Source organism: Anas acuta, chromosome 4 (assembly GCF_963932015.1).
Source record: "Anas acuta chromosome 4, bAnaAcu1.1, whole genome shotgun sequence".
Classification (NCBI taxonomy): domain Eukaryota; kingdom Metazoa; phylum Chordata; class Aves; order Anseriformes; family Anatidae; genus Anas; species Anas acuta.
Genome location: NC_088982.1, coordinates 55,967,219 through 55,994,985, shown reverse-complemented (window position 1 = coordinate 55,994,985; position 27,767 = coordinate 55,967,219). Strand labels below are relative to the sequence as shown.

The 27,767-nt window shown below is 45.4% G+C and overlaps 1 protein-coding gene across 7 annotated transcripts in view; it reads right to left on the bottom strand.

Annotated features, from left to right (window-relative positions):
• The window catches only part of STOX2 (storkhead box 2), a 136,587-nt gene that overhangs the window by 62,634 nt on the left and 46,186 nt on the right, over positions 1–27,767 (bottom strand). Inside the window, exon 1 of one of the 7 annotated variants that reach the window (XM_068681322.1) lies at positions 8,501–9,442. The exons of 4 other annotated variants lie outside the window; for them this stretch is intronic. In XM_068681322.1, coding sequence (XP_068537423.1) covers positions 8,501–8,666 — 166 coding nt within the window. In that variant the 5' untranslated portion in view covers positions 8,667–9,442. Of the gene's footprint in view, positions 1–8,389; positions 8,463–8,500; positions 9,443–27,767 lie in introns of those variants that run through there. 2 more of the 7 variants (XM_068681325.1, XM_068681329.1) reach the window with 2 other exon arrangements.

Genomic DNA, 27,767 nt, shown 5'->3' with positions numbered 1-27,767 from the left:
AGGCTGAAGGCCCCCGTAACACCAGGGCCTTGGGTGAACCCTCCACGTCTCCCAGCAGAGATGCTCTGCAGCCATGCCCGATTTGCACCTGGGGGTTGCAGCTGTTTCAAACTTAGCATTAAAACCAATAAACCTTTTCCTCTGAAGTTTTTGTTCCCTCTACCCACCCAGACGGCCATGCAGGATTTACACCTAAAAGCACAAAGATCTTAAGAAAACCTTGTAAAAATATTTCCGTTTCACCCTGCTTAAAAAAATATTTAGATTAAGGCTTATGTGTAGTAAAACAAGGTCACTGTATGATCCAAGAATGTAAATTCTCTGGAGAGCAGAATTAGAATATCCTGGGAAAACGAGGATTGATCCTTTGCTCTAACACGCTGTGGAAATTTCAGAGGCGAAGTGAAGTATCACAGTGAAATTCAGCACATCATCTTACTTGCCCGTGGGATAAGCAGTTCAATTTACGGCATTTACAGCGTTATCGCATATGGTCAGAAGTTCATCCTCTGAAACTAGGTCATCACAGGTCATCAACAGGAAATTCATAGGAAATTATGAAGGAAATTAAAAGAACACAAATGGGCATGAAAATTAGTTTATGCAATCTAGGTTCTCCCAACACTGCTTCCTGTGTTATGATGTACTCAGCTTTCTTACTGAACTTTGCCTTTGCCAGGCCACATTAAGTAAGGATTGCTGAATTGTCTATTATATTCCTTGTGCTTCAAAACGCCGAGGTCAAATTCACCACAAAGGGCCATTCAGTTTTTCCTTCAAATGATGCAACTGGGGCAGAAAACGGTAGCAGAAAGAGGTGCTTGGAGACCACCAAGTGCAGGTTTCTAACCTGCATATGGGTGCGCGAGGTGCCTCATGGACCTGCACGCCAGGCAGAGGACAGAGCCCAGAGTGAGGTACAAGGGATGCTCTTTGCTACCCATCTGCTACCCATCATCCTACTCTTTTGTGTTGTTTTCACATCCTATCAGAACCAATAAAACCATCAAGATTTATGTGTTCAACACTAAAACTTGATTTTTATAATAATAAATTGTGTCAGCAATAAATTGTTTTAGCTATTCCCTACAGATGTTGCTCTCTAGTGAAGGAAAGGAACCACTCCTATAATTTAAAAATCGTAGGAATCGCATCTTCTACGATGCGCTGAAAAGCAGAGCTACCTTTGGGTTGTGAGGAGTTGGTCGACATGGTAGAAGTGCTAACACAGCACATAAAACCCAGCACTCCACATCACTTACTGCTGGCACGAGCAAGGTTTCTTTTCCAGCTTGCTCAAAGGAGAGATGGAAAATTCCTGTGAATGCCGTTGTGTCCAAAGGCTGATGGAAGGGAGAATTTCATTTGCAGAAGGAGGACTTCTCTGTTCACACTGAATACACCTCTTCTGGATGTTCATTCTTACCCACTGCTATCAGTTCCAGGCCTGGGTTGAGACAGTCCCTCTTTTGTGACAGGCAGCCTGGCAGCACAAAGCAAAGGACAGTTCTACTGAACAGATGACCACCTAAGTGCACTAAGCTGCAGAAATGGTTCAAGAGCTGCGGAAAGCAAAGCCGACCAGTAACACAAGTGGGATCTCCTCCCTCACCTTCTGATCTCTTACTGTCTCTTGGAGGAAGGGGCAAGGAGAACTTGCTAGGCTTTCTACAGCGAATTCAAGCCTGCTGAAAAGAAGTTTTCCTTTTTTCAGTTACCTTCTGCAGAGTGCTTTAGGAGCTGCCAGCAGACCCCAGGGCTGTCTAAACTAGACTGCTCTACCCATGCCACCATACTGCATGCCCAAATACGCTTCCTATAAAGTCGTGTCTTCCTTTCTTCCCATTCCCTGCAGTCTGTTTGTGCAAGAGCAACATCATCCCAGTGCCTACGTATTGTCCAAGAGCATGATACAAAACAGCACTGGTAGAGTACCCATTCAGGTCTCATTTTTTACCAGTACTATTCCTTTTCCTTTTTCTGGTGCACATAAAACCCATTGGTTGGACAGAATTGCATCAAGTATTTCTTAGATACTTCTTACTAAGTGCATCCAGCGTGAACATCTAAGCCCAGATCTACATCCACTCCACCGAAGCATATGTCCAATATATCCAATATCCAGTTTTGATAGTTTAGCGGTAGCTTGATCATTTAAAAATAATGCAATGTATCATTTTAATTTTCAAGAAATAGAAAAAAAAAAGTATTGTATTATTTAGAAATTCTTACACAAGCTCTAAGCTATCTGACAATTTTTTACTGTGGCTCTAATACTGCTCGGCCTTTTCCAGCCAGGTAAGAGCATGCTGAGGAGGAGGAGCCAGGAATAAACTGTACCTGAAAATACTTTCCAACGCTGCTTTGTTTCAGTCACAGGCTGGGCATCATGGCCCAGCGTTTAGATGACAGGAGGCTGACTCAGCTTCAGTGCTATTCATGGTAACACTCTACAACCTGCTATGGATTATGAAAGTCACCCTAACGAGCCTCCCCAAAACACCGAAAAGGAACCCCAGTCTTTGGAGGACTTCTACAGCATGCCTAGAAAAATATCTTCCTTTCATTCTTCTCACCTGATTCTACTTATACTTCCCTTACCTGTATACAGAACCTTACAAAGATGGTAGTTTACTCTTCACTTACTCACTTCTGTGCAAACGAAAGCTTATTGTTGCTCACAATCGCACAGGTCACCAGCCTAAACCAAGGTGATCTGCAAAATCCTCACATTTCAGCCTCCTCCAACAAGTGATGCATTTTGCAAAGATGTGGCTGCAATTCGATTCCAGAATGGCCAGTTATCCAACACCCTTCGGGTTTATCAAAACCTCCCAACAAAGGCGAAGTGTAGCTTCTGCACCTGTGACAGCTTGGGAGCTATTTGTGATGAATCGGCGCTGTGTTTGTTCCGAGCAGTTGTCTGCTCTTGAAAGAGGAGCCTCCCGTATCATCAGTGAGCTATCGTGATGTCTAGCGCCCATATAATGAGTTGCTTCAGCCACAGGACTGCAGAAAACACACCTGGAAACACACTCCGATTCAGAACCGGATGATAACTCTGCACAAAAGCCCTTTGGTGACCTGATCCCCGTGCCCTTCAGTGCACCCTGACCTGGCCCAAGGTTCATGTGGCTGAGCAAAGCCGACACAGCCTGTGAAAGAGAGAGGGATCCTGGTAGCTCTGATGGAGCCTGGGGAGGAGAAACAGCCTGAAACTTAGCCCTGCAGGGTGAGTGCTTTGAAACGAGATAGAAACGTGAGCAAGTCTAGCTAGGTAAGACAGACACACAGACAGCCTTCTGTTTCTTTCTTGTGTGCATTCCTCTTGGATTTTAATTCTAATGCCATGACCGAAAAAGCTGCTCTGGATCCCCTTGCCCACAGGTCTCAGCTGGGACTTGGGTACTCCAGTGCAGCTTGCTCAGCTGGGAGGATGCACAGCCCATGCACTGGCCAAAGCTTGGTGTAAGGGGGAAGAGTCAGGGACGTGCAGAAACCATCCTGCTACCTGCTGGGAAAGGACCAGGCCTGCAGACAGTGGCGTGGCTGACGGGTAACAGCGTTCAGTTAACACTGCACGAGGAGTGAAAGCCAGGGCTCTCTCTGCAAAGGGTGGTCAGACAAGATGTGTTTCGTCCTCCCTCTGGCAAGAAACCATAGCGAGAAACCAAAACTAGCTGGAAATGGTGCAAAAAATGAGTGGCCAACGAACTTATACAAAGTTTGTGGTGTGAAGCCAGGAGCCTCCTCTCTCCTCAGCAGGACCCGGTAAAAGCTCCTGCTTCTCTTCCCAGGCAAGCGGATGCCCTGAGGGCCGAAATGGACTGGAAGGCAAAGGCAGCCCAGAAGCAGCTTCCCAAGCAATAAAGCAAGCATAAGCCCTGAAGTAACTGAACGAAGCCACCCAGCCAGGTTCCCAGCTCAGTACAGGCCGAAGCAAAGGTTGCAGGGCAGGAGCTGAGGGGCAGGAGCTCCGCGAGCCACCATCTCCTGTGGTTTTATGGTTCCAGGACTGGTCTAAGACAGCCTCAACTATTCAGAACTCGGGGAGGCAAAGAGATCACATTACTGTTAAGCAGACAAGTTGGAAGGTGTTTCTTAACACCACACGGAGAGAAGAAGGTGATGCAATCCCGATTATTCCATTAAATATTAATTACAATACAGCTACTTTCAAGCTAGAACATATTCCTGTAGATAACTGAACTGAGAGGGACAGGAGAACTCAGCGAGCTCCAAGGCTCTGTGTAGATCTGTCATTTCTCAATTACGCTAAACTGCCTTCTTCAGATCACGCACGGTTATCTCCAAATATTAATTTTTGTCAGAAGTTGAAGCTAAGGGGCAAAAAAGAGACTCAGGATTCTGCAATTTGCTCTAATCTGACTCTCAAGATCCTTCTTTCTGTTCAAGAAGGCTGAAGAGGCAGCCCTAGACCTTCCGTCAAACACCCTTGAAACGCAGGGAGGTATCTCTTCCTCCTAGGAACCCTAATTTGCACACAGATAACATCGTCAGCTAGCTGGTCAGCGTTACCTCCTTTCTCACCCTTCTCTTCTGCTTTAGCTGGGTAGCGAAGCTCTGGGAGCTGCACAGCAATGCTGAGACTGAATTCCACCATTCGACTCCAGAGCGCTGAAACACGTGCAAGGAAATTTTATAGCAAAGAGCAATACAGGCATTGCAAACTTTTTGGAAGGTGACCTTCAAATAAGCGAGCTCTGGAATTAGCTTTTACCGTCGTGGAGAGCTCTTCAGACACTCCTTCGTGCTGCGTGTGCTAGACTGTCACCCCACGCCGCCCCCACCCCAAATTGACACAGCACCTCCAACACCAAGATCTTCAACCAAAATAGCTCACCAAAGGCTGCAGAAGAAAAAAATAATATATATATATATATATATATATATATATATATACATATATTCAGTTCTGGTAACATTTTATACCTGGGTCAACCACAGTGAGCAGTTTGTCTCCCCACCGAGAGAAAATCCAGGATTTCCCTTCTTTATTTAGGGGGGGGGGAAAGAAAAAGAAAAAAGGAAGTTCTGACATTTCAAACGCCACACGGTATTATTTCATGGGGCCTTTTGGAGCCCTCGTTCCTGAGTTCCAGTGAGTTTTATTCTGTTTGGCAGTTTTATATGATTTCTTTATTTCCCCTTCAATTAAGTAACAATCCATCAAAAACATCAAGTACATCTCCCCCCTTGCAGCAACTTATATGAAATTTATTGGATTCAAACTTTTCAACATCTCTTTTCAACGCAAGGTCAAAGCTCTACATTGTTGTAGTTTTCTTTTTCAGTGTTTTTTTTCCAAGTCAGCCCTCCACTGGGAAATTAATATTCAGCATGAACAATGAACTCCTTGCATGGCCTTTGAACCTCGTGGTTGCTAGGAGGCCTAAAGAAACCCTCGAGTACAGCACATTTAATAGCACGTATCAAGAGATTATTCAGCGGTAAAAATGTGTGATTTTCTAAATTCCCTGCCTTTTTTTTTCCCCTCCTTACTTCCACCTCCCTTGATCTGTCAAACGATCTCTAAATTTCTCATGAACTGCATCTGCATCCGCAGTAATTTTCTGCAATTATGGGCAGTTTGTTCCCAAAGTATTGAAAATGTGACTGCTAACCACCCAGCGCTGCTTCTTGTCAAAGAAATACCAAACCGGTCCTTTACTCGGCTTTATTGAAAAGGCTGCTTAATACCGGGTCTGCTGCACCACGCCAGCGGGAGGTCTGCACTTCCCTGCAAGCGGGGTTCTGCTTAGAGGCCGCATGTCCCCCCCAAAAGCTCCACTGCAACACCATTGCTCGGTATTTCTGTGCTGCTGAAAGAAATGTATATATACACGTATATGATTCTCCATAATATTAACGTCCCAAGCTTTTTAGCATCTTACTGAAGGCCCTTTGACTGTTTGCTCTTTCGTATTTTCCTAACCAGAGTAATTGAGGCAAAAACCCAAGGTTTCTTTCCCACCCTCCACCCCCACCCCAAACAATGAGGCATCTAATTAAAAGAGAACCACAACAATGCTAATGGTGATGAGGTTAAATGGTTGGATAAACAGAATGCAGCCCTCTGAAAAGCCCATGTGTTTCAGGACACTTTCTCCCCTACGACATTCTGGGTGACAAAGACGGTGTTTGTATTCCCCATCCCCACAACTCTGATGCCAGAAGACTTCCTACAGGTTTCCTGCGAGGAAGAGAGTTTTCTTCAAGTACCCAGAAGTGTTTAGATACAGGAGCCCTTCCTCCCAAAACTAATATTTGAAAAGGCAGTGGATAACGATCCTTTAAAAATAAATGAACGTGGAAACTACTCATCAAGAGAGAACAACCGCATGTCCAGCTAGACGCCAAGCAGGCTCCCTTTAAAGCACTTCTGATTTTAATTTCCAATGTAGCATCCCTCCAACAACTTGAGCAGGTTGCTCACACTGAACATGACATCTGTCCTTCTTCAGTTGTTGCAATTTAAACCAAGGCGTTGTATATTCATAAATACAGCACTCCGGGGGTCCAGAGATTACCGTAAAACATTCGTAGCATATTTCATATCTACGGGCCCCCAAAGACACAGGTATCAGCCAAAAAACGCAGGGTGACACATCTCGTTCTGAAGATCGCTCGTGCTTGAGCACCTACTTGGGTTGCATCAATCTTGCCAAGATAAAGCTTTTGCAGAGCCCAAGATTTTCCCTGAAGAATTAAAAACAAGCAAAACCCACACCACTTGGCACAAAACGCTCCTGTGAGCTCCTTCTCTTTTAAATAGGGCTTTCCACACTGGAAGAAAGGCCTTGAAGTACTGCCTTCAACAGAACTGACACAGCATTGTATCCTTCCGTGACGAATATGAGCACATCCACGCAGAACGACCAAAACCTTCGCAATTTGGTCAGATCTGGCTTCGTGGCTGCCTTAAGAACCTGCAGCACCAACAAAACAACCCCCCCCCCCCCCCCACACACACACACACAACCATTCTCGTTTTCTTCAGCTGTTCAGGCATAAATTATACTTGTCATTTCCTCTCCATACGTGGCTTCCCAGGAAAGAGAGGGGGGGAGGAATCAAAATGACTACTGCCAAAATAGCGCAATTTTCTTACACAGGCAGATTTTTTCAATAAAAACGCATTATTTTTCCCCCTGTGCTCGGGGGTTAATGAAAGAACGGTCACAAGACATTTTTAAAACACGAGAAACCAATCCTGGCCAAAGAGAGCTGTTTATTGGAGACAGCGATAGCACAGCGAGCATTTAACTGACAACCACAATCTTTGGCTCAACCTTCGCAGCAGAAATGGGGAGGGGGGGGAACACAGGACTGGAAACGTTTTCAGTAATGCATAATAAATACCTTCGTTTTCTCCCACTCCCTCTTTCTCTCCTTTAAAGGAATCTGCCTACTCAACCTAAATTGAGCCTTAGAGGGAAAACGTGCCTTCGTGATAAATTGGAATTTGACATCGTAGTAATGAAATGTTATGTCCGATCGTCACAATAAGCAGGCAGCAGAACAACAAAGGAGGTTTCCAGGATTTTCTGCCCCCGTCCCCCTCCCCACCAGCATTTTCCCAAGTCTTCTTTCTGGTGTTTATGAAATGTCTGGATTCCAAGGCCATTAAGATGCATTTCAGGATGGAGCAGCTTCCATTAACATTACTGAGGTTTGCTGAAATTGCACCAGCACTCCGTCTGAGGCCAAGCCTCTCCCTGATGCCTGCCTTTCCCTGTGCTGGTTTTTGTTTTGTTTGTGCTCTCTCCTCCCCATGCACAAACATGTTGGTGCAGTGTCCATTATTTCCCTACAGCCTCCGTTGCAAGCAACGACCAGATGGACATACATGCACGTGTGCGTTCGCTCCCCCACATACACGGCTCTGCTCCCCTTCTACACCTCAGATAACGAATGCAAACGCGTTCACAGTCATTTTCACCAAAGCATGCTTTGCCACTGCAGAAGCACACAGAAAGCTGGAAAGCCTGCAGCAAGGCGAGAGAGCATTTGCAGTCGCAGGTGACCCTCTTTCCTTCCCCAGCAGAAAAACACCCCGGCGCAATGAGTTAAACTAGAGCTAACTGCATTAAAAGGAGGCCGTGTGAGGCAGCAGTAAATATCCAGCACATGCTCTTATGCACAAAAGGAGCAAAGGGCTCCATGCTCTGCGCACCCAGTCATTTTTCTCCGCCTTTGCACAGCGGAGAGCCACGGCTGCTTCCCCCATGCATTTATTTCACCCGACTAATAGATTTTAAACACCATATTGCGAGGGCCCTGCTGTGAATCTTGCTGAGGTACAAAATGGTGGATGTATGCTTTTCTCTCTTTTTTTTTTTTTTGAGCATTATTCATAACAACTTACGCTCCCGCTCGCAGGCTCCCCTCCGTACCTACTGCCACAGCCCGCAGCCGCACACCCGCATCCCGCAGCCGCCTGGCACACACACACACACGCACAAATCGTGTTACAGACCTGATGTCATGTAGCCCCGTGATGCCTGCTGAATAAAAGCCGGTGGGAAGTGTTTGTGCAGCCGGTAGTCCTTCTCGCTGCGGGACCTCATGCGGTCGGAGGCCCGGTCGGAGAAGTCGGAGCTAGGCCAGGCCCTCCGCAAGGTCGTGCTCCGCGTCTTCTTCATCCTGAGGATGCCCCAGCCCAAGCCTCCCGCAGCCGCACGGGCCAGGCCTCGTGGCTCCCCGACACACGACGCCTGGCATCAGCCTAGCGCCGGCACCGCCGGGGCGCAACCTGCGCCCATGTCGCCGCCACCTCTTCTAGGGCGCGGGCGGCAGGTCCCTTCCTCTTTTTTTCCTTGCTCTCCCCCTCGAATGATCCAATTTTACACGCGTCCCACAATGCATTACACTTCATTTGCAAGCGGTCCGGCTTACAGCTTCCAGATTCGTGGGGAGGAAAGGCACATTATGTGGCTTCCCAGGCAAAAAAAAAAAAAAGGAAAAAGAGAAAAAAAAAAAAAAAAAAGAGGGGGGGTTGGGAGGCGGGGGGGGGGGAAGGATTTGCAGCGTGAACGCTCCGGGATCCCAAACAATAGCCCGATTGAGCCTAGCGGTGCTTAGCCAACTGTGAGCCGCCGCACAAAAGCCCCACACAAGCGAGGCGAAGCCCACGGCCGCCGGTGATGACCCGAATCGCAGCGCGCCCGGCGCGGGGAGAGGCGGCGGCAGCTCCCGGCACGGCGGCAGCAGCAGCAGCAGCAGCAGCAGCAGCAGGAGGAGGAGGAGGAGGAGGAGGAGGAGGAGAAAGAGGAGGGGAAGCAGCAGCAGGAGGAGGAGGGAGCCTCGCCCGGCCGCGGGACCGGCGCAAGCACCGCCACCCCCCCGCCGCCCTCCGGCGCCCCGCGACATGGCGCCGGCCCCCGGCCCCCGGGCACTGCCACACAAAGCCCCCGGCCGCCTCCTCCTCCTCCCCGCCGCCCTCCTCTTCCTCCCTCCGCCCTCCCGAGCCCCCTCGGGCCGCCATCCTGCGCCCGGCTCCCCCCGGGCAGGAGGGCAGCGGGGCAGGGGGGTGTCCCCAGGGCATCCATGCGTGGAGCCCCCCTCCGGCTCGCCCAGCCTCCTGACATTTTCGCTCCCCCTCAGGGCTGGGTGGCCCAGACCCGCAGCTCGCCCAAAGGTGGCCCGGTGGGCCCTGGTGGCCCACGAGGATCCCTCTTGCTCGCCCCATGGCTCATCCCATGGGTACATGTGCCTGAGCGCCAGGCACCATCTTGAAGCGTTGTGGGCCCAGCCGGCAGCGAAGCAGGGGTTTGCCAACCAAAACCACACGGGGAGCCTAAGTTCCTTCTAAATGCAGCTAATAAATCACTTGCGTTCACATTTTTTTACATATAGTTCATTAACCATCCTTGCTGTGGGGTTGTGTCACATTTCTGGAAGCATGGAAAATGAGAGGACTGTAATTTTGACAGTAATTGAACACCTTCAGTAGTGTCGAAACACGGAAAGGACAATAGTCAACGAGCAGGACATCAAAGCCAACAGACGTGTAGATGCTGTCCCTTCACAGCCACGAAGCACGGGGTTTATCCACAGCATCCTCCTCAGCCGGCCCTGCCCTACCACCAGATGACACACCAGAGAGTCATTCACGGTTTCCTTTGCTTCCAGCCCTTTCACACAATATACAAATTACGTGAATGAAACCCAGCAAGGTCTTTGAAAATGAAATACTTTGGAGGCCTTTCTCATCTCATTCATCCTCATTTCCTTCCGATGGTGCGAAAAGCCATCAAGAGCTACACGTTTCCATTGATGCTCTGTGTACTGGTAGCAACAGGCAGAAGTAACACAAGCAAAGAAACCTGGCCTAGAGCACCACTATTGAAGATGTAAGATATTTTCCATCATGCAACTTATTCATCCAGCAATTTTACTCATCAACCTACGCAAGGCTTATAATAGACCATGTTTTCATCCTCAGACCTGAAAAACCATAAGGAGAACTTCTAGAATCGTTCAACTTTTCCAATCTAAGACTGAGGCTTGAGTAGATTGGTTAGCACTACCTAGCTAAGTCAAACCTAAAAAACCTACCCATTTCAGCAGACGTAAAAGCAAATTAAATTCTACCCAAGAGCATAAACTCTCCTACTGTCTGAACATTGAACAGATGGTGGCCATACTGTATAAGTGGTTGAAAGTAGCCTGCAGTTGGCCAACTAACGTCAACCTACGTCTGAACTAAACTCAGTGTTTCTTCTACTCTAGACATAGCCCTAGATATCAATCTGTTCCCTTAAAGAAGAAACACGAAAAGGAGGTATAACCTGAGATGAGACAAATAGGAATAAGCAATGAGGAAGAAAAATGAGGTCAAAAAGTAGGAATACAGAACAAAGTGGGGTGGGGTGGGGGTGACAAACAAGACCACAGTGATCCTGACACTGGCTTTCTGCATAATTATTCCTAACTAAAAATACTAGAGTCTAGTTTTAGGGCTAATCTAACAAGAATCAGATCAGGGACAGCTCTACCACTGACAGAGCCGTGTGCCCAACCGTAACCATCAGGCAAAGCACCCAAATCCCAGTGCTTTTATAGCAGTTTGCTGAACAGTAACAAACTAGTGACAGTGCACAGGTTAAAGTACTTTTAATTGATTTCATTTGTCTACTTGCAGGAATTGTCACAAGAGCAGTACAATATTTAAAATTTCCATAAGCATATGGAAATTCCCTTCTCACCGATTGTAGGAATTGGGCCGGTTTAGGGGCAGATAACAGGATGAGTTTCCATTGTTTGATAATTTTGAGCAATTAATAATTTTATATTAAAGTTGGGGATTGGAGGAAGAAATAAGCAATCCATCTAGCAAAGCCAACTTTCCCTTCCCAAATGTAGGCAGACTTGCTTAAAAACAATTTTAGAAGCTTTCCCTCAGTAATGAGACATTGCCACCATGGTCAGCTAAAGCTCCTTGTATTCCATCTTCCCACTGTTATCTTTTTAGGTTTCAGCTGAAAGTGTTCTTGACATGGTATCTGAAAGAGTTCTTCCCTTTGAAGAGAGGAATTCAGAGCAAGTTTCCTCCTGCTCTTGCATTGTTTGAAGTCAAGTGTTGTTATGGGGATGAATCAAATATATAATTAAAGACCAAATTTAAGTTTTGGCTGTCTTCTTTGGAAAAAGGGCTAGAACTGTGAGTATAATTGATTTTGTTTTGCTTCGGTGGCCAAACTGAAATAAACGTTTCCTTCATATGAACTGAAAACTAAAATTTGAGGGCTTTTGAAAAGAAAAAAAAAATCTTAGGCATTTTATTATTTTTTTTTAAATAAAAGAAAGTAAATGTCTGGATTCATACAGATATGTTGAAGCGAGGTAGGGAAAGAAGAGTTTCCAGCTACAAATGGCTCTCCTGCTTGGTGAGCAATGAATGGTACAATACCACTTTAAGCACAGTATGAAATAAATAAAAATTTGCTGTTTAATTAGACAGTCCCAACAGATGGGGAGGGGAATTTTAATTGTATTTGCCTGAAACAATGGGGAAATTCTGCTTTAATATACAAATATTTTTGTGTACTTATGATATATTGGTAAAGTTTTGCCCAATTCTATAAATAAGTATAGAAATAGTCTATAAGTGGTGAAATAGCCTAATTCCTGTAGGAATATGGGAGAGCAGAAATATGCTTCTAAGCAGGAAATGAACTGATGGGATAGTGACACTAGCTATCAATGATGAAGAGAAAAAGGATACAGTTTCAAAACTGGTTTGTTTGTTTGGTTGGTTGGTTGGTTTTAACCATTTGGTACTTAATGTTCAGCAGGTACCATCTCTTTCTTGAATTAGTATAAGGAGAGGTGGGACTAGGTTGAATAGACCATAGAAACCTTGAGGGGGGAAAAAAAAATCTGAACTAAAACAAAAATCCTGCCTCCCTCTTAGCCTAACAGTTACATATCAAGAATTGGCAATAGAACAGTAGCCATTTCAAAGACAATAGTTTAACAATATATATTTAAAAAATAAAGAGGCTTGGGTACATTTAAGACACTGCAAAGGATTCTTACAGGTTCAAGCTTTTCATCACAACCCTGCTTCAGCCAAAATTCATTGGGAGCCTGAAGGCTTTTGGAGAAGCAATTAAAAATGTTAGCTTCTGAAAGCCTTCTGTGTTATCTCTTAAAAAGTGAAAAAACAAATATTACCAAGGATATCTATTGCTTTTGATCTTCATAAACACTTACTAGTTGCTAAGCTGGTCTATTCCTATTATCTTTATGGAAATAGGCAAAAAGAAAAGCAGACAAGTGGCCCAAAACAGCATAGGAAATCCATGACAAATACACAGCCATATAATCAAGGGTCCCAGCCTGAAGTCCTCGGTTGAAAAATAGTAATTATATGGCAGGGTACTGTATGGTGATATATAGATATATAGAGAGAGATTTGCATGTGTGTGTTCATGCGTGCTTGTCCACGTGTGCATACATGGTAATTGTTTTCCTGAGAGAGCAATACCAGATTATGGTATTTCCAGTTTCTCTCATGTAATCTGGTATTTCAAGTTTCAGCTGGGGCAACGTTGCTCCTCCTCCCCATGGCAAACGAGTTTTCACAGAGGAGGGGGGCAGACTTCAGCAGGGTGGGCTGGTGTCACTGCAGCAGCTGGACTGCCTTGGGGACCAACTGCATGAGGTTCTCAACCAGACAGGCCTTCAAGCCAAACAATAAAATAAAAATGGTGAAATAGTTGAAATAATAGGACCCACAAGGAGGAAAGCAGTGCTCCTCTTTGCTACGACAAGCTGCACACCTCCCCGGTGAAATTCTCTCTCAAACTATGCATTCAAAGCCAGGTTTCTCCCTTACCCTGTCACTACCTTGCCTGTTGCACATAGTCAATGGGCTGCCCCGCCAGGAGGAAATTGAAACGTCTTTGCTTTATTGCTGCTGGACGAGGTGGTGTCTCACAGGCACCCAACACAATCAGAAGAACCAGCTCTGCTGAGATGCCGAGCACAAAGCCTCCTTGCTTCGCTCTCTGCAGGTTGGATGGAGGAGGAGGTTCCTCCCACAGGTCCCAGCTCCACAAGCAAAGACTGAGGATGGCTGGGATGCAGGGGAGACCTTGCCCTAATGACAGCAGCTAGGTAAAACGCAGAGCACAGGGGCATTTTATGACCCTTGGAAACAAAATCCTCAACTACGTAACTGCCCTGACATCCTATGCTGTTTTTTCTAAAACTAGCTATTTCCAAAATGTCTACAACCAGACAGTAGACTAGTGCTATTTGGCAAAAATCCTCTGCAAGGGGAGCTAGCTCTGCTCCCTGTCTTTTATACCTTGCTGGAAGAGGGAGGGTAACACAGAGGGCAACACAAAGGTGGTCTTTGGGTTCCTGTGGTGCTTCGCCCTCCCTCTGTTTTTAGACCACTCTTCCTTGGATAGTGCACTGAAAAGAAAAAAAAAAAAAAAAAGCATGCTGCAAAAGGAGGAAATGGCCCAGCACATCACTAAGGAAAACCTCTGTAAACATCTAAAACTTTATAAACTTTATATAAACTATATATATTTTTTAAACTATATTTTTTATATAAACTAAACTTTTTTTTATCTCCGTCCTTTCTGAAGGTGGAGATAGGATGCCGCAAGATGCTGGGAAGGAAATGCATGACCTAAGAAAGTGAAAAAGGGAGAGAAGAAAGGAATAAATAAAAAATAAAGAGGAAAAAAACAACTGTAGTGCAAGCATTTAATAAGTAAAAAGGAGTAAGGGGAAAAAAAGTTTAGTGAGGGAAGAGGTAGAAAAAAACATAATTAAGAACTGGAGAAAAACACTGAATGAAGACATAACATCCCAAGTCTTGGCAATATATGGTTTTATCAGAGGTACGGCTCTGCATAATAACATCCCTGAGAAGAGGCATAACCCGCATTTTTAATATTAATAAATGCAGGAAGAGGAGAAATTGTCCAGTGCACAAACTGCTCAGTTCTCACACGTGTACTCCTGTGTCTCTGTATTATCAAACATGCCACCACCACCCAGTAAGGTGGGAGCAGGCCAGAACCCAGCCTCTAAATAAAATGCATTTGTGAGACCCCTTTTTGGTTACGGAGGTCTGGCAACTGGTTGCAACTGTCCTTGGCTTTGGGAGGTCCTTGCTGTCCCTTCCAGGCCTTTGTAACCAGATCTACTGGCAAAAAGAGGCCAGAAAGCTGGTGGCGCAGCATATCCTCTTTCACAGGAGCTCTCAGGCTTCCGTCAGTAACACTTGCAGTTTGTCACCTCTCACTGGTACTCGTTGGTACTCAAATATGCGAGGGAAGCCAAGCACTTGCAGTCCTTGCTTATGGCCCAGGTCACAGAATGAGGCAGCCTCTCTTGGTGGGTTTGGTGGCTCTGGGCTTGCTCTCTCCTCGCAGAGAACATTGGAGAAACTCCACCAAACACAGAAAGAAAAAATCCCCAAGTCCAAGGTGCGAGTGAAAAAGCTTCCAAGTATTAAAAAAAGAGGAAAATATTTCAGAGCTTATCACAAGCAAGCCTTCAGTCCAACTCCAGAATGCTATCAGGTTATGTTATACCGTGGTAGTAATCCTGGCTTAATTACAGCACCTCTTAAACCAGTTTCGGATCATATTTCTCCCACTGTTATGTTTTGGGAATGTGTGATGACAGGAATGCAGTGCTGCTGCTGCACACATGCTGTAGTTCACTGATTCATTTCTCTGTGTGCTAGCTTATACACTGCGGTATTTATTTTAACTTGCATGACTTTTAGGAAAAACCTGCCTCTGTTATGAGAAGAAAGACTGCCCTGTATTTTTTTCGGTCCAGGCCTTTCTGATTGCATTTGTGCTTCCTCTGCGTTGAGGACAATTGATGCAGAAGGTTTTTTAATCTGGGGACCCGAGACTAACTCAAAAGGCAGCAGGGAGAGGCACACAGCCCGTAGGATCCGGCCTTCGCCTTGAGGCACGCTTCTCCCCTCCTGCTATCTGACTCAGAGCGGGGTAGCTGAAGTGGATGGGAGATGGGGCTCCAACTCCTCGGCACACAAAACCAACCCAAGAGGGAGGAAGGTTGTGAATGCACAGCACAGGCTTCCCAGCAGTCAAGCGTTTATTGGACCCCTCACATATAACAGAATTCAAAACCTTGGAAAAATGGAGCTCCAGAATTCATTCATTGGCTGCTCTTACAAAGGATACGGTGGCAAAAGATGTGCCAAAAATGTTGACCTCAACTTTTCTTGTTTTCCACTGGTGTCACATATCGTTAGTACCCTGGTATTTAAGTAACCTACTGATATATGGGGGCCAGCTGTACTCTGCGTTGGAAAGACAGCCTATCCTTCTGGTTTAGGAGGTTAAAAAATAGAGAACATGCGGCGTACACCCCACCAGCAGTAGAAGCCATTATAGACCGTGTTTTTAAAGACTAATTCACATGTCTCTTCCCGCTGCTTCGTAAGCCCGTGTTTCTGCTGCGTGCTCGTGTAACACCTCACACGATCGCACCATCACGAGCGAGTCTGGGTGAGCTCCTCGGTGCCACAGCAACACAAACCACAAGCAGCTTCTGCATGCCAGGTCGGCACCCGTAAAGGGAACGTCCACTAAGAAAAGAAAAAAAAACTTGGCTATAATGAGTGGGCGTGGCTTTGCACATTGCATGGCTATTATTTGTCCCTATATTAGCTTCGACTTCCAAATCCTTGCCTGTAAGAATTACTCGCCACACTCAAAACTGACCCACAAGCTGCAGCCATGTTTGCAAAAGGGACAATGAGCACATTTGATGGGCAGCCTTCAAAACCCAAGCAGCATACCAAGGGAACTAAATCCCAGCAGCTGCTATAGCTCCACAGAGCATTTGCTGAACAACCCAGTACTAAGCTCCCTCTAAAAATTCTTGCTTATACAGCTGTGCAATATAGCAAGCATATTTTATAGATGTATATATATAGCATGTATAGCGGGCAGAGATCTTTAAAACCTTAGAGAAGTTGGGAAGCCTGAATATACGCTACTCCACCCTTTGTAAACAACCTCTTGTCATGAATTTACTTCCATATGTGCGTGAAGCTCTGCCTACATAAAACAGGCTTTCAAAAGAGTGGCTTAGCACTGAAAACGTATGTTTTCCACCCATCAGCTCGAAGAGAATGCAAGCAAGATAAAATCCCAAGAGTGAAAAAGCACTGATTCATCACGCCACCAAAAAGCAATTTAATTACTTTTTGGATATTTTATTACAGTTTTAGACTCGAAGGCTGCCTCATTGGCATGTACCAGTCTTTGGGCAGAGGAAAAACAAAAAAACACACCTCTAGAGAGGAGTCATAAACACAGGCAGAAATTAGGTGACTCAACACATGCCTGACCAAAAGGCAACACAAAACACTCAGCCTGGATGTTCTCCACGCCGACCTGCATCGTCGCTGGGTTTCAGCAGGATGCTGGAGCATCTCCATTCTCTCCTGATGCTGCATCAGCACCCGTCACAGGGAGGGCTCTGCTCCTGGGACTGCTGCCCTGCCTGGCGCTGGCTGCCACAGCTTGCTGCCCCTCTCTGCTTAGCTTTTGAAGCACGGCATTACCCTCCTGGGCACCCAATTTCCCATTCCTCTGTCTAGATGAAGGTTTATGCTGGCATCGCTTGCACATGCCTCTCCATGAAAGTTGTTCCAAGCATTTTTCCTGAGAGCGCAGGTTTTTGTATGCAAGTAGAGGAACGAGAGGAGGCATTTTACAGCATCGGGGCTCGAGTTTCTATCATCACCATGCAAGAAACTTAACTTCTTCAGCTGGGGACTATTCCAACTGAATAATTTCTGTTTTACTAAGTGACGCCCTACATATCAGCACAATCTGTTAAAGCAAAGTACCAGCCACAGGGAGCTTTACTGCTTTTTCTGCATACCCTTCTACATTACCGGGTGGCTGCTGGTTGTTTTATTATTAATTCATTTGGTTTTAGGTATGAAGAGGGACTGGCTTCCAAAGGAGCGCTGTTACCTCCCAGATTGTCTGGAGGTCAGTGCAAGATCTTTAACTCTTCCGTGGCGCTAAGCAGAAGGGAGCAGCACCCCAAGTCTCAGCATGGAGAAATGCTTATAATGCAGCACTTCAGTGTAGCACTGGATGTAAGAGAAGTCTCTGGTGTGAATTTTTCAACCTACGACTTTCCTACCAGAATCAAGACAGAGTAAAGTGAAACACGTAGATGTTATGAAGAAAAACATACCTTATTACAAAGGAATATCATTGTTATAGCCAAATTAAAGTAGTGAAATTAAGAAAAAATAAACTAAAATCTAATCAGAAAACAACAACAAAAACAAGCCTCCACTCTAGCTCTGAAAAGCATACTCCTCACTCCCACCACAGAGGAGTACTTACATCTTTTAAAACGTGAACAGCACTGGCACAGGATAAGGTTTCTTTCAAAATGCTTTTCATATTATAATGGATGTTTGTGATGCATGGAGAACCACTTATACTTAATATTTCTGGAAATCTAAAAAGATCTCTTTTTTTCTCCAAAGAAGCAAACATCTTAAGTGAGATAATTTACATGAAAGTGATAAATGTCTTAGCACTAGAATTCTGTTTGGAAGAATTATGCACAAAATGAAGAGCTGGGAAGTCTTTAGTCTTCATTAAAACTGATCACTATTGAGCTGAACTCAATACCTTCACCAACCAACTGTGGTAAATCTTATTAGCTATGGTGCTCATCTCAGAAGCTCACGTAGGGAGCCACCAGGTTTCCATCCATAAAAACTTCACGTGCTTTTCACCCCAGCTGTCCCAGGAATCAAGAAATAATCATGCCAAACAGCTCTTAGTTTCGGACAGAAATTAAAACTCCTTAAGCAAGTGCTCAGCGACTTGCTTGTGAGCTGTTTCGTGACGGGGGAGATGTTGGGCGACCTTTCCATCTCCCTGACAGGGTAAGGTAGCTCAGGGCACCTTCCTTCCCGACTGGCAGATTTCAGGAGATTTGTCAGATCAAGTTGCTAATGCCAAATCCTTTTTTTCCCTCCTCTCCAAAGATGGATCTTGTTGTTAGCCCAGCTGATGGAACCAAGACAAAATAAATACAGACATCAGGGACTGAAACAATGACAGACAGCCTTGAGAAGGCATTTAGGGGCCCTCCGTTATCCAAAGAGTAAAAAGTTAAAAAAGCAAGTACTTCCTTTTATTGCCTACAGCCTGTTGTAGTACTTAAAACCAGAAATACAACAACACACAAACCCTACCGATTTCTACCCACCATCCAGTAATTACCGAAATAACAAAGAATAGGAAAAAAAAAAAAAAAAGTATTTCCAAATCCTGATGCTATTACTGAACTGCCAATGAAAAAACTCCCACTAACACCTCCTAAGTCTATCCTCCTGCACTCCTAATCTGAACACAAAGGGTTGGGTTTAAACCCCCACCACCCCGGGATTAAAACCGCCTGCAGTTTTCAGCTTCAGGCCAGCAATGACAATACTTTAAATCCTTGGCTACTTGCTTCGTGAAGATGCAGCCTCCAGACAGTCCCAAAAGTTCTTTGAAATGTTAAATACAAAGCAGGAGGAGGTCATAAAGGAAATATTCCTTATAAAAGGAGCAGATATCATATGCAGGCTTTTCAAACACATTCCTCAATTGCTGTGCTTTCTGCCACCATATTCTCAATTCTGCATTGTCTGAAGCTTTTGAAATAAAATTCGGGAGCAAAATGAAACACACAAATTAATGCTGAACACAGCTGCCAATATATGCATGTGTTACCTTTTAGCACTCATAAATCTCTCAAACGTAAATGGTATCCTAGTCCTTATCTGGAAAGACTAATTATTTACCTAATAAACGGTCCTACAGCAATTACCAAAAACCCAGCCACTTAAAAGTAACATCCAGGTTTTATCACATAATCTTCTGCACCATCTACCCAATTATTTCAATACGAACCAGCATGGCTCCCTGCTGCATTGGAAATCCAGCTATCTTTCTGCCCAAAGCTTTCCAATGCATACAAAAGGAATGAGGATTGAGAGACTTGTTTTATCCCCTCTTACCCCATACACTAACAAGCCTTTTCTCAAGCAATTTTTCTCAATAAGTGCACGTAATTACGTAGGAGGATGGGACTTTCAAGGTAGGAGAAGAAAAATCAGTTTAGCTTGCCAGGTTTGCCAAGAAATGCTGTCAGCTTTAAGCTAGGAGGGGAGCAGGCACAACAACACGGTGCCCTGCTGCTGAGCTGGAAGCAAAGAGTGAAGCTTTGTGGTGCAGGACTGCTGGTAGGTGGTCAAGTTTTCCTGCCCACCTGCATTGCCCTGGAGGTAAGCAGGATGGCCCCTGCCCCACCCCAAACACTCAGTGTCTCTCCTTCCCCATTTGGGTACCTTAAACTCAACTTGAACTAATTGAAAAATGAGCTTTACATCCATTTTGAGAATGTGTGTATTTGGGCACCTTTACACGTCTGTTCACGGAAATATTTGAGCTACAGAAAAGAGTACAAGGTGATGGCAAGCTCAGGGACATCACATGGTTTGGGCAAGGTGGGAGGGAGGAGGACGATAGGTTTGATTTTTTTATTTTGATTTTTTTGACTGAAGCACACTGTAGAGCAGGCTCTACAGAGCTGGACATAGCCCTGGCAGACAAAAATCCTCGCTCCTCCTGGCAGGATGCAAGGCAAAGTGCCCCATGACCTCTGCCTGCTGTGTGGCCTGCTGGGCTCCTTCCCCCGGCAAAGCAAGCAAGAACAAACTCCAAGCAGTTGTAACCTGCACCTAGGCTACAGCAAGGTGTGAAGCTAAAAGCTCTCTGTCCCACTAAACCCACCCATTGGCCTCAAAATAATTTGGATGGTTCCAATATTTCTAAACAAATCACATATTTCGGATGAGCAGCCCTTTTGATTTCTTGACAATGTTAATGATATAAATGCCAATAACATTATAAAACTATGTTTTTCTTCATAACTGTATTGCATCAACAACCTATTTAAGTTTTTGTATTGCTTCTTGTTTCAGTGCAACCAACTAGGTAAGTTTACAACACATCTTACTTTTTCCTATTCAAAGGACAAAGAAACCCAAAGAGCAACACTGACCTCTGAGCGCATGGCTGCAATAATGCCGAATCCTCTTTCAGCAAGTTGAGATGTTGAGCAGGCCACTTCAAACGTGATAAGACCTCGATTCACAGGGTGTCTGAACAGATTCCTATTTATCTGTGCCACTTCAGAAAACTACATTCTCCCTGACTGCTAAGTCTTGAAAGTTAGTGTGAAACTTGGGGATTTGAGAACAGACCGAGAGAAGACACAGCTAGAAACACAAACCTCACCGGATCTGCCTTCCCATAGCTATATTCCACCACCCTTGGAATGGTCAGGGAAGTATGTCAAACCTCCTAAGTCATAACATAGTGTTCAAGAGAAGAAACCTGTGTTTACCAGCTGTGAGAAATTCCAGGGTTCCAAAACCAGAACAAATGCAGAAATTCGGAGACTTTCTTTGCCGTCGCAAATTCAAAAGGGGGACATTGAACACCTTTAATGGAAGGAACTGCAAAAGTCCTTACCAAAACAGGATGCAAGTTTTAGTGCCAGTTATGGAGACAGCAACATGAACACAAAGTATTACATGTACTATGAGCAGGGACATCTTCCAACTGATGGAAGCCACTTATTGGGTACTAAATCCTCCTTGAGAAACTTAATTCTGCTTCCCCATTTTTGAACCAATCCTTGCACAAGCCTGGGCTCCGTATCTGCAGAAATCTTTAGATTAAAAACAAACAACTCCAGCAGCAAAATAGTTATTGTGACAAACTGATTAAGTCACGTTCGTAATTCATGCATGAGTTCACGGTTTGCTTGGCTTTCTTAGAAGTCAGCTTTTTTTTGGATATCATGACTTTCGTGGCCAGAAGCAAACCGTATCACACCCCGTTCCCCAGAATGACCACAACACCTGACCGTCTGAAGACGGCGGGCAGAAGCTCTGTGATATATTTTTGTATTCGAAAAGCAGGCAATGAAAACAATGTCGCAGAGAGAAGCAGATGGCCAATGAGTTATCACTCTCGGTCTGATGACTTATGTGGGCTGAACTTGTTTATTTACTCACATATTTGCCAAAACGAAGCGTTCCTTGTGTTGGCAGCAGCTCTGCTATGTGGTCCTGAGGTGGCCGCAGCTACACCACACATAGCGCTACCTACACGCAGCACCAAGGGATTAAGTACATACCTTCAAACCACCTCTCGTTTTCCTACAATGATAAAAGTTGACCCTTCCCCGGGCCAGGGAGTTAAGCAGCAAGTATTTCTAACAGTGGAGCCCATTTGGAGGAACAAAGCCACAGCCCCGGGATGAAGGCAGCAGCAGCAGCCCCTGCCCACCCCGCCTGGGCTTCCCATCCGCGGGGAGCGTGCTTTGGAAAGAATATTTACATGGAAGAAACATTTCTTTGAAAGAGACCACCAGCTTCTTCAGCTCTTCGCCCATCTTCTCCTCTGGTATTTCTGACGAACAGAAATAATGCTATTTTAACACTACCACACTTTTCCTCTTCCTCTTCTCCCAGCATCTTCATGCCAGGAGATGAGCAACTGGGATGTGAAGTTGAGCAATTTCTTGCCATGCTAAAGCCACCATCATCCAGCGTGCAGGAAGGCATGTGCCGTAACGTTGTTCCCTGGCCACAACAGCTTTGCAAGGAACGTTTTTAGGCTGTCCTTGCCTAAACTGTTGATGCAAGCCCTGTGCTCACCCGGTATGAGGCATGCTGAAGCTGCCGTCATATGGGTGTGAAGCAAAAAGCACGATTTGTGTGTCAGCGAGCCCTGTCACATGAACCATCCCGGAGAATACACATTCTTCTTAGATCATCTCACCCCCTCTTCAGAATTGTTCTCATTATCTTCTCTTTGATTGTTCTCATTACCTTCTGGGTATATAAAAATAAAGCAGCCTTTCTCAGCACACAACAACCAATTATGTATAAATACAGTATTAAGAAAATAACTCAGATATTTTTGCCGATAAATTAGCTGCTGAAAACAAGGGGAAAAAAATGTCATTGTGTGACCATTTAACCCACTGAAAATCATCGGAGAGAATCGTCTGTCTGCAGTTACAATAACGCCACTGCCCTCAGCTGCAGCTAGCAACCGGCCTGGGTTTTCTGGACAAGGAGCTTCTATGTTATTTCCCCCCTAGCCCAAGTTTCACCATGTTCCTGTCCTGCACCTGAAGTGACTAAAGGCTTAAAAGCAGTCAGCGTGCTTTACGTACTGCCAAGAGTACTGGAAGTAGATCAAGCCATCCTTGAGGGTTCAGCGGGTCCTCTGAATGACCGGGAGGTGGATGTGACGCTGGAGGTGCTCATCGGTGCCCTCGCAGACCCGTACGCTCCGAAACACGCGGGATGGCCGCATGGGCCAGCCAGTTACGGGTCAGATCCTCTTCACACGCCCTCGCTGCATCTCGTGCAGCATCCGAGCCCCAGCGCCAGTGCAGAGAAGTCTGCCCCAGCTCCCCGCCCACCCAGCGGTGTGGGAAGTGTTACACAGCGAGACTCATGAACGCCATCTGCTCAGCTGGGGAGTCGGACTTTTTTTTTCCCCTTGGTGTATAACAGTCGGTGACAGTATAAAGTAGACTAATACAATCTCACTTCTTCCATTTCTGTACGCAGTGAAGAAAAAACAAAGTTCAAATGTACTTTCCGTCTCCCACAATATTGCTCTTAGTTTTCTAAATGAATTTGCTTGTACTGTTTCTTTAAAAAAAGAAAAAAATCAGTGGGTGCTTGAAGTTTAACTAGAAGAAACTCTTATTCCAATGAGAAGTAAGAGGCGTAAATATGCACAGTGCTGACACCTGTACAGGAACATCACGTCTACAGAGGAAACAACCTTTTCAGCGGTGCCTTTATTCACTCTACTATGAAGAAAGAACACTACATTTCACACGTTAATGCAAATACAATGAAAACTTCAATGCAGACGCGGAAGAAAAAAAAACACTCCCTTCGAAGCATGTGAAAACACTGCACATCTTTTTCCTATTCTTCACATCCACCAGTAAGCAATCTTTTTTTTTTTTTTCCCAAACTATCCAAGTACTTGGGCTATCAGATCAGTGGGGCTGATTAGCCCCACACAACAGTGTGGTCTGTTAATTACAGCATGTGTTACTTGCAGCATTTCTGTGGCTTGGAATACCAATAACCCAAAGGGCCTCCCAGCTCTCCGGAAGATATGGCAGCTGGTTAGAGGCACACAGCCCAGGACTCCCCATTTTTAAAAGCTGCCCAGTGTGATTTTTCTTGCTTCACCTTTCCTTGTGAAAAAGCTGATGTTTCTAATTTTTTTATTATTTTATTTTGTTTTGCCCACAGAAGTCCCTCAACTGCACATGCAGCCACTTGCCTCTCATGGGGTTTCCCAGGGGATAAAAAAAAACATAATAAAAATTAAAAAGGGAGAAAATCAGTTCCCAGCGGGCTGCAACTGAGTGTCCCCAAAGAGGAAGACCCCAGCTGACTCTCGGGAGCATCAGAGGGAGCTCGCCCTGCACCACGCAGGGAGCAGAGGTAGAAACAGCACTGCCATCTCCTGAGCACCAGCCCTGCATCCTAACAAGAGAACAAAGAGATGTTCCTCAGGCATGTGTTACCTATGGGCTGCACATCAGCTTCCCCTAGACTGATGAGCAGATAGAAGGACATCAGACATGCAGATACAAATGATCCCAAACTTTCCTCTATCTTTAATGCTAAATCATCTGTGCAATGTCCCCTAAAAATAATAGAAAAGGATTTTATTTCTTTTCTCAACTTCATTAAAAAAGAGTTGTTTTGTTTGTCTTGGGGAAGAATGGCAGAAGAAAAAAAAATGTTTTTAATGGCACAGTGATTTAGGGCAGGAAGAAGAGAGGAGGCTGTTCACAGGGCTCATTAACACACCAAAACCTTTCACCTGTAAGAGTGAGCCCCACCAGCCCCAGGCTCCTGCTGTGATCAGCTTACATCCAAAAACTAGTTCTGCTCCTCCTCAGCCCAGTTCCCAGTGGGCATGCATCCGCGCGCCTCTAGCCGATCCCACCATTTCCACAACCAGCAGTCTCTGCTCAGAGCTAGAAAAAAAAGGGGAGGCAAGAGGATTCGAAGTGCTGATGCTTATCTGAAAGCGTATCCGCAAATAAGCAGAAGGCCGACTCCAAGCAAAGGGGTTGTTTCTGACTCCTGCAAGACACAGCAGCCACCAAATATGAAACTATTGAACCAAACGCAAAAGGGTGGCATAGTTTGACACTTGCGAAGCATTTGCATGTGGACAGGACTGGCTTGTTGGGGATGATTAAAGCAAAGTAGATCAAACCTAGGAGCGCACGCTCCTGAACACTCTCCCAGGCGGCCAAGCCTGGGCAGGCTGCAGCAAAGCCCAGCCAGGGGAAAAGCCATTCCTTCAGAGGCTGGCGAAAATTCGGCACGCACCACCCACCAGGATCCAGGCATCTGCAGTAGCCCCGGCATTTCCACACCTCACTCAGGGAGCGTGAGCCCCTCCTGGGGAGGGGAACATCCCTCGCCACTCCGAGTGGCTGTGCCACAAGCAGCCGGGCTCCCCCGCTCCACAAAACCCCTCGGCACAGGGCGAGGAGGGTGAGGCATTGCTCAGAGATTGTGGCTAGGTGTGGAGAGATGCCTTTGATGCCAGCGATGCTCGGCTGGACGGAGATGCGGCGAGCGCAGTGAGCGCACCCGCAGTGGCCTGCTTGCTACCAGAAGACAAGCCTGGGCTTACTGCTGCGGCCGTGGGACTCCTGCAGCAAACACACATTAACTTCATCCAGTCGTCTACGTTTTTCATCACTTGAATAGCAGATGGCATTTGTAACCTGCTCAAATGCATCGGCTCTCAAGACTACGCGAAGACATTAAATAAAGCAACTAATTCAGCTTACTGTTCCAGCATCTTGCAAATTAGAGATCTATTTGTGGAACTGACGGAACATGGGAGGTGGGGGGAGGAAATGTTAATAGCACAATTATGCAGTTAATACCAGTTTAGTAAGTTATTCAACAAAAAAAAAAAATAAATGAGAAAGCGGCATTTGAAAACATTTAGCAAAACAAATTCTTAAGTGAGGATCGAAAGCCATCTGAATAAACTCGGCAGAAGTCTTCCACGGGCGTGGGTTTATAACTATGATTTATGTCCTGATAGCCAGGCAATGAATGCAGTTTGTCAGGCACCTGAGACAGCTTTACATTTATGATTCATTTGCACAAGAAATGCTTTCAACAGCTTCATTTTTTTTAATTTGTATTGTAAGACTACCACATTATAGGAAAGGCCACAGCCAACCCAAATAGGCATCTAGCCTAATATTCGGTTTCCTAAAGTGACCAACAGTGCGGAGCCAGGGAAGAACAAGGAGGCAACTGTACCTGCCCGTAGCACCCTGCTGTCTCCCACCACTTGCAGCGCAAGGGACTCGTTCCCACCAGGATCCCCCTGTTGAGTTGCCTCCATACATGAGCGCAGATTTGTACAACGTCATTGGCCTTGCCTGATTTGGTAGGATAGCAGCTACTGGGCACCTGAAACAGTTTTATTTTTCTGAGGATAGCACCACTCTCAATATAGAAATAATTCAGTACAGGCATTACTGAACACTGGAATATGTACTCCAGGCTGCATGCACAAACATGCGTGCATGACAAAAGCCTGACCACAGTTTGCTCTTTCTTTACAGAAGAAGCAGTTCACCTCCTCGTGTCTTACAGAGAAGGAAGTTTTCATCCCCGATGTATTCCATTTAAATACAACGAACTCTTCCCTTATTTTAATTTATTTTTGAACCAGGCGAGCTGAATGTACTAAAGAGACGGTAGTGATATAAACTATATTTTAGTGTAGGGTGATGAAACTTGTAATGAACCATCCCACACACTTTTTATATCAGACGGCTTCTAGAAAAGTTATTTTAGATTATTTTTCTGTTGAAAAGCGGTTATGGCATTGTGAAAAATAGCCTACCCGTAGAAATCATCAAACACTTAGGTCCCCAATCTTTCAGTCAGCCCTAGGCTGGCAAATTATTTAAACTCCAACCTTGTTTTTCAAGGAATTCACCTACACCATCGTTGCAGGATCAGGCACCTCACCACAGGGATCTGCCTGGGTCTTCCCCAGTTTCATCATTATTGTGCTTGGATACTTAGGAGGAGTCATAGTGACAAGGATGACTGAGGATTAACCAAAAAAAAAACCATAATTTTCAATTTTTTCAAAATGCAAACCACCATCAGACTGCCTTTGCATGGGCCATCTCCCTAGATTTTATGAAGGCATAAAGGAAAGGATCTGGCAAAGCACACACCGAACAAGCACTAGACGGTGACCGAGGCGCACACGAAGTATTTTCAAAGCAGCTCTCTGGGAAATGAAGACAAACACGCAGAATTTCGCTGTGCTCTAACCTGAGCACCACACAGTGCCCCCTGCTGCATACACAAGGCAACAAGCGAAACACCACCGAACAAGGACATTACCTGATATCAAATAAGATACGCTGCACGCTTGACTACTATTTATTTCCTTCATTACTCTTGTTTTCTAAAAATACTAATAAATTATACAAGCATCTTCAGTACTGGCTCGGAGCAGATGTTTTGCACGCTCCCTCTTCCCATCCAGCCTTCTGCGTTGTGTCTGCGAGCAAGCTGTCACCTTTCCTCCCACTACCCAGCAGTGGGAAATTCGTGCTGAGAGGGAGCCGAGGCGCTGGGCGGCCGGGCAGGGGGAGCACCCGGTGCTGTTATCATCAGATTTAATCACAGGACACTCATCGGGGCTAAACAGCACCGCACGGCGTGGTCTATACACTGCCCTTGTCCTAAATACCTAGAGTAAGAAATATATCGGGGAAGTGATGAAGCCAGGGGAAGCGCCCATCTCCCTGTCCTCTGAGCTAGAAGAAACAAAACAAAGAGAAACAAACATAAGGGAAGGTCAAACGTTTGATGTAGTTTCCAACTTCCAAATAAACGTGCATTAACAGCCTATAAAAGGTCCCTCACACGCAACATGAAAGAGGTAAATGCAGACTGAGGAACCGTGAGGCTGAAGAGGATTTATCGATTGTCAGACAGAGCCAGGGAGGTCTCCTAATGTGGAATACAAATATTTAATCTGATTCCGAAATCTTATCTGCTGCCCTTAAGAAGATTA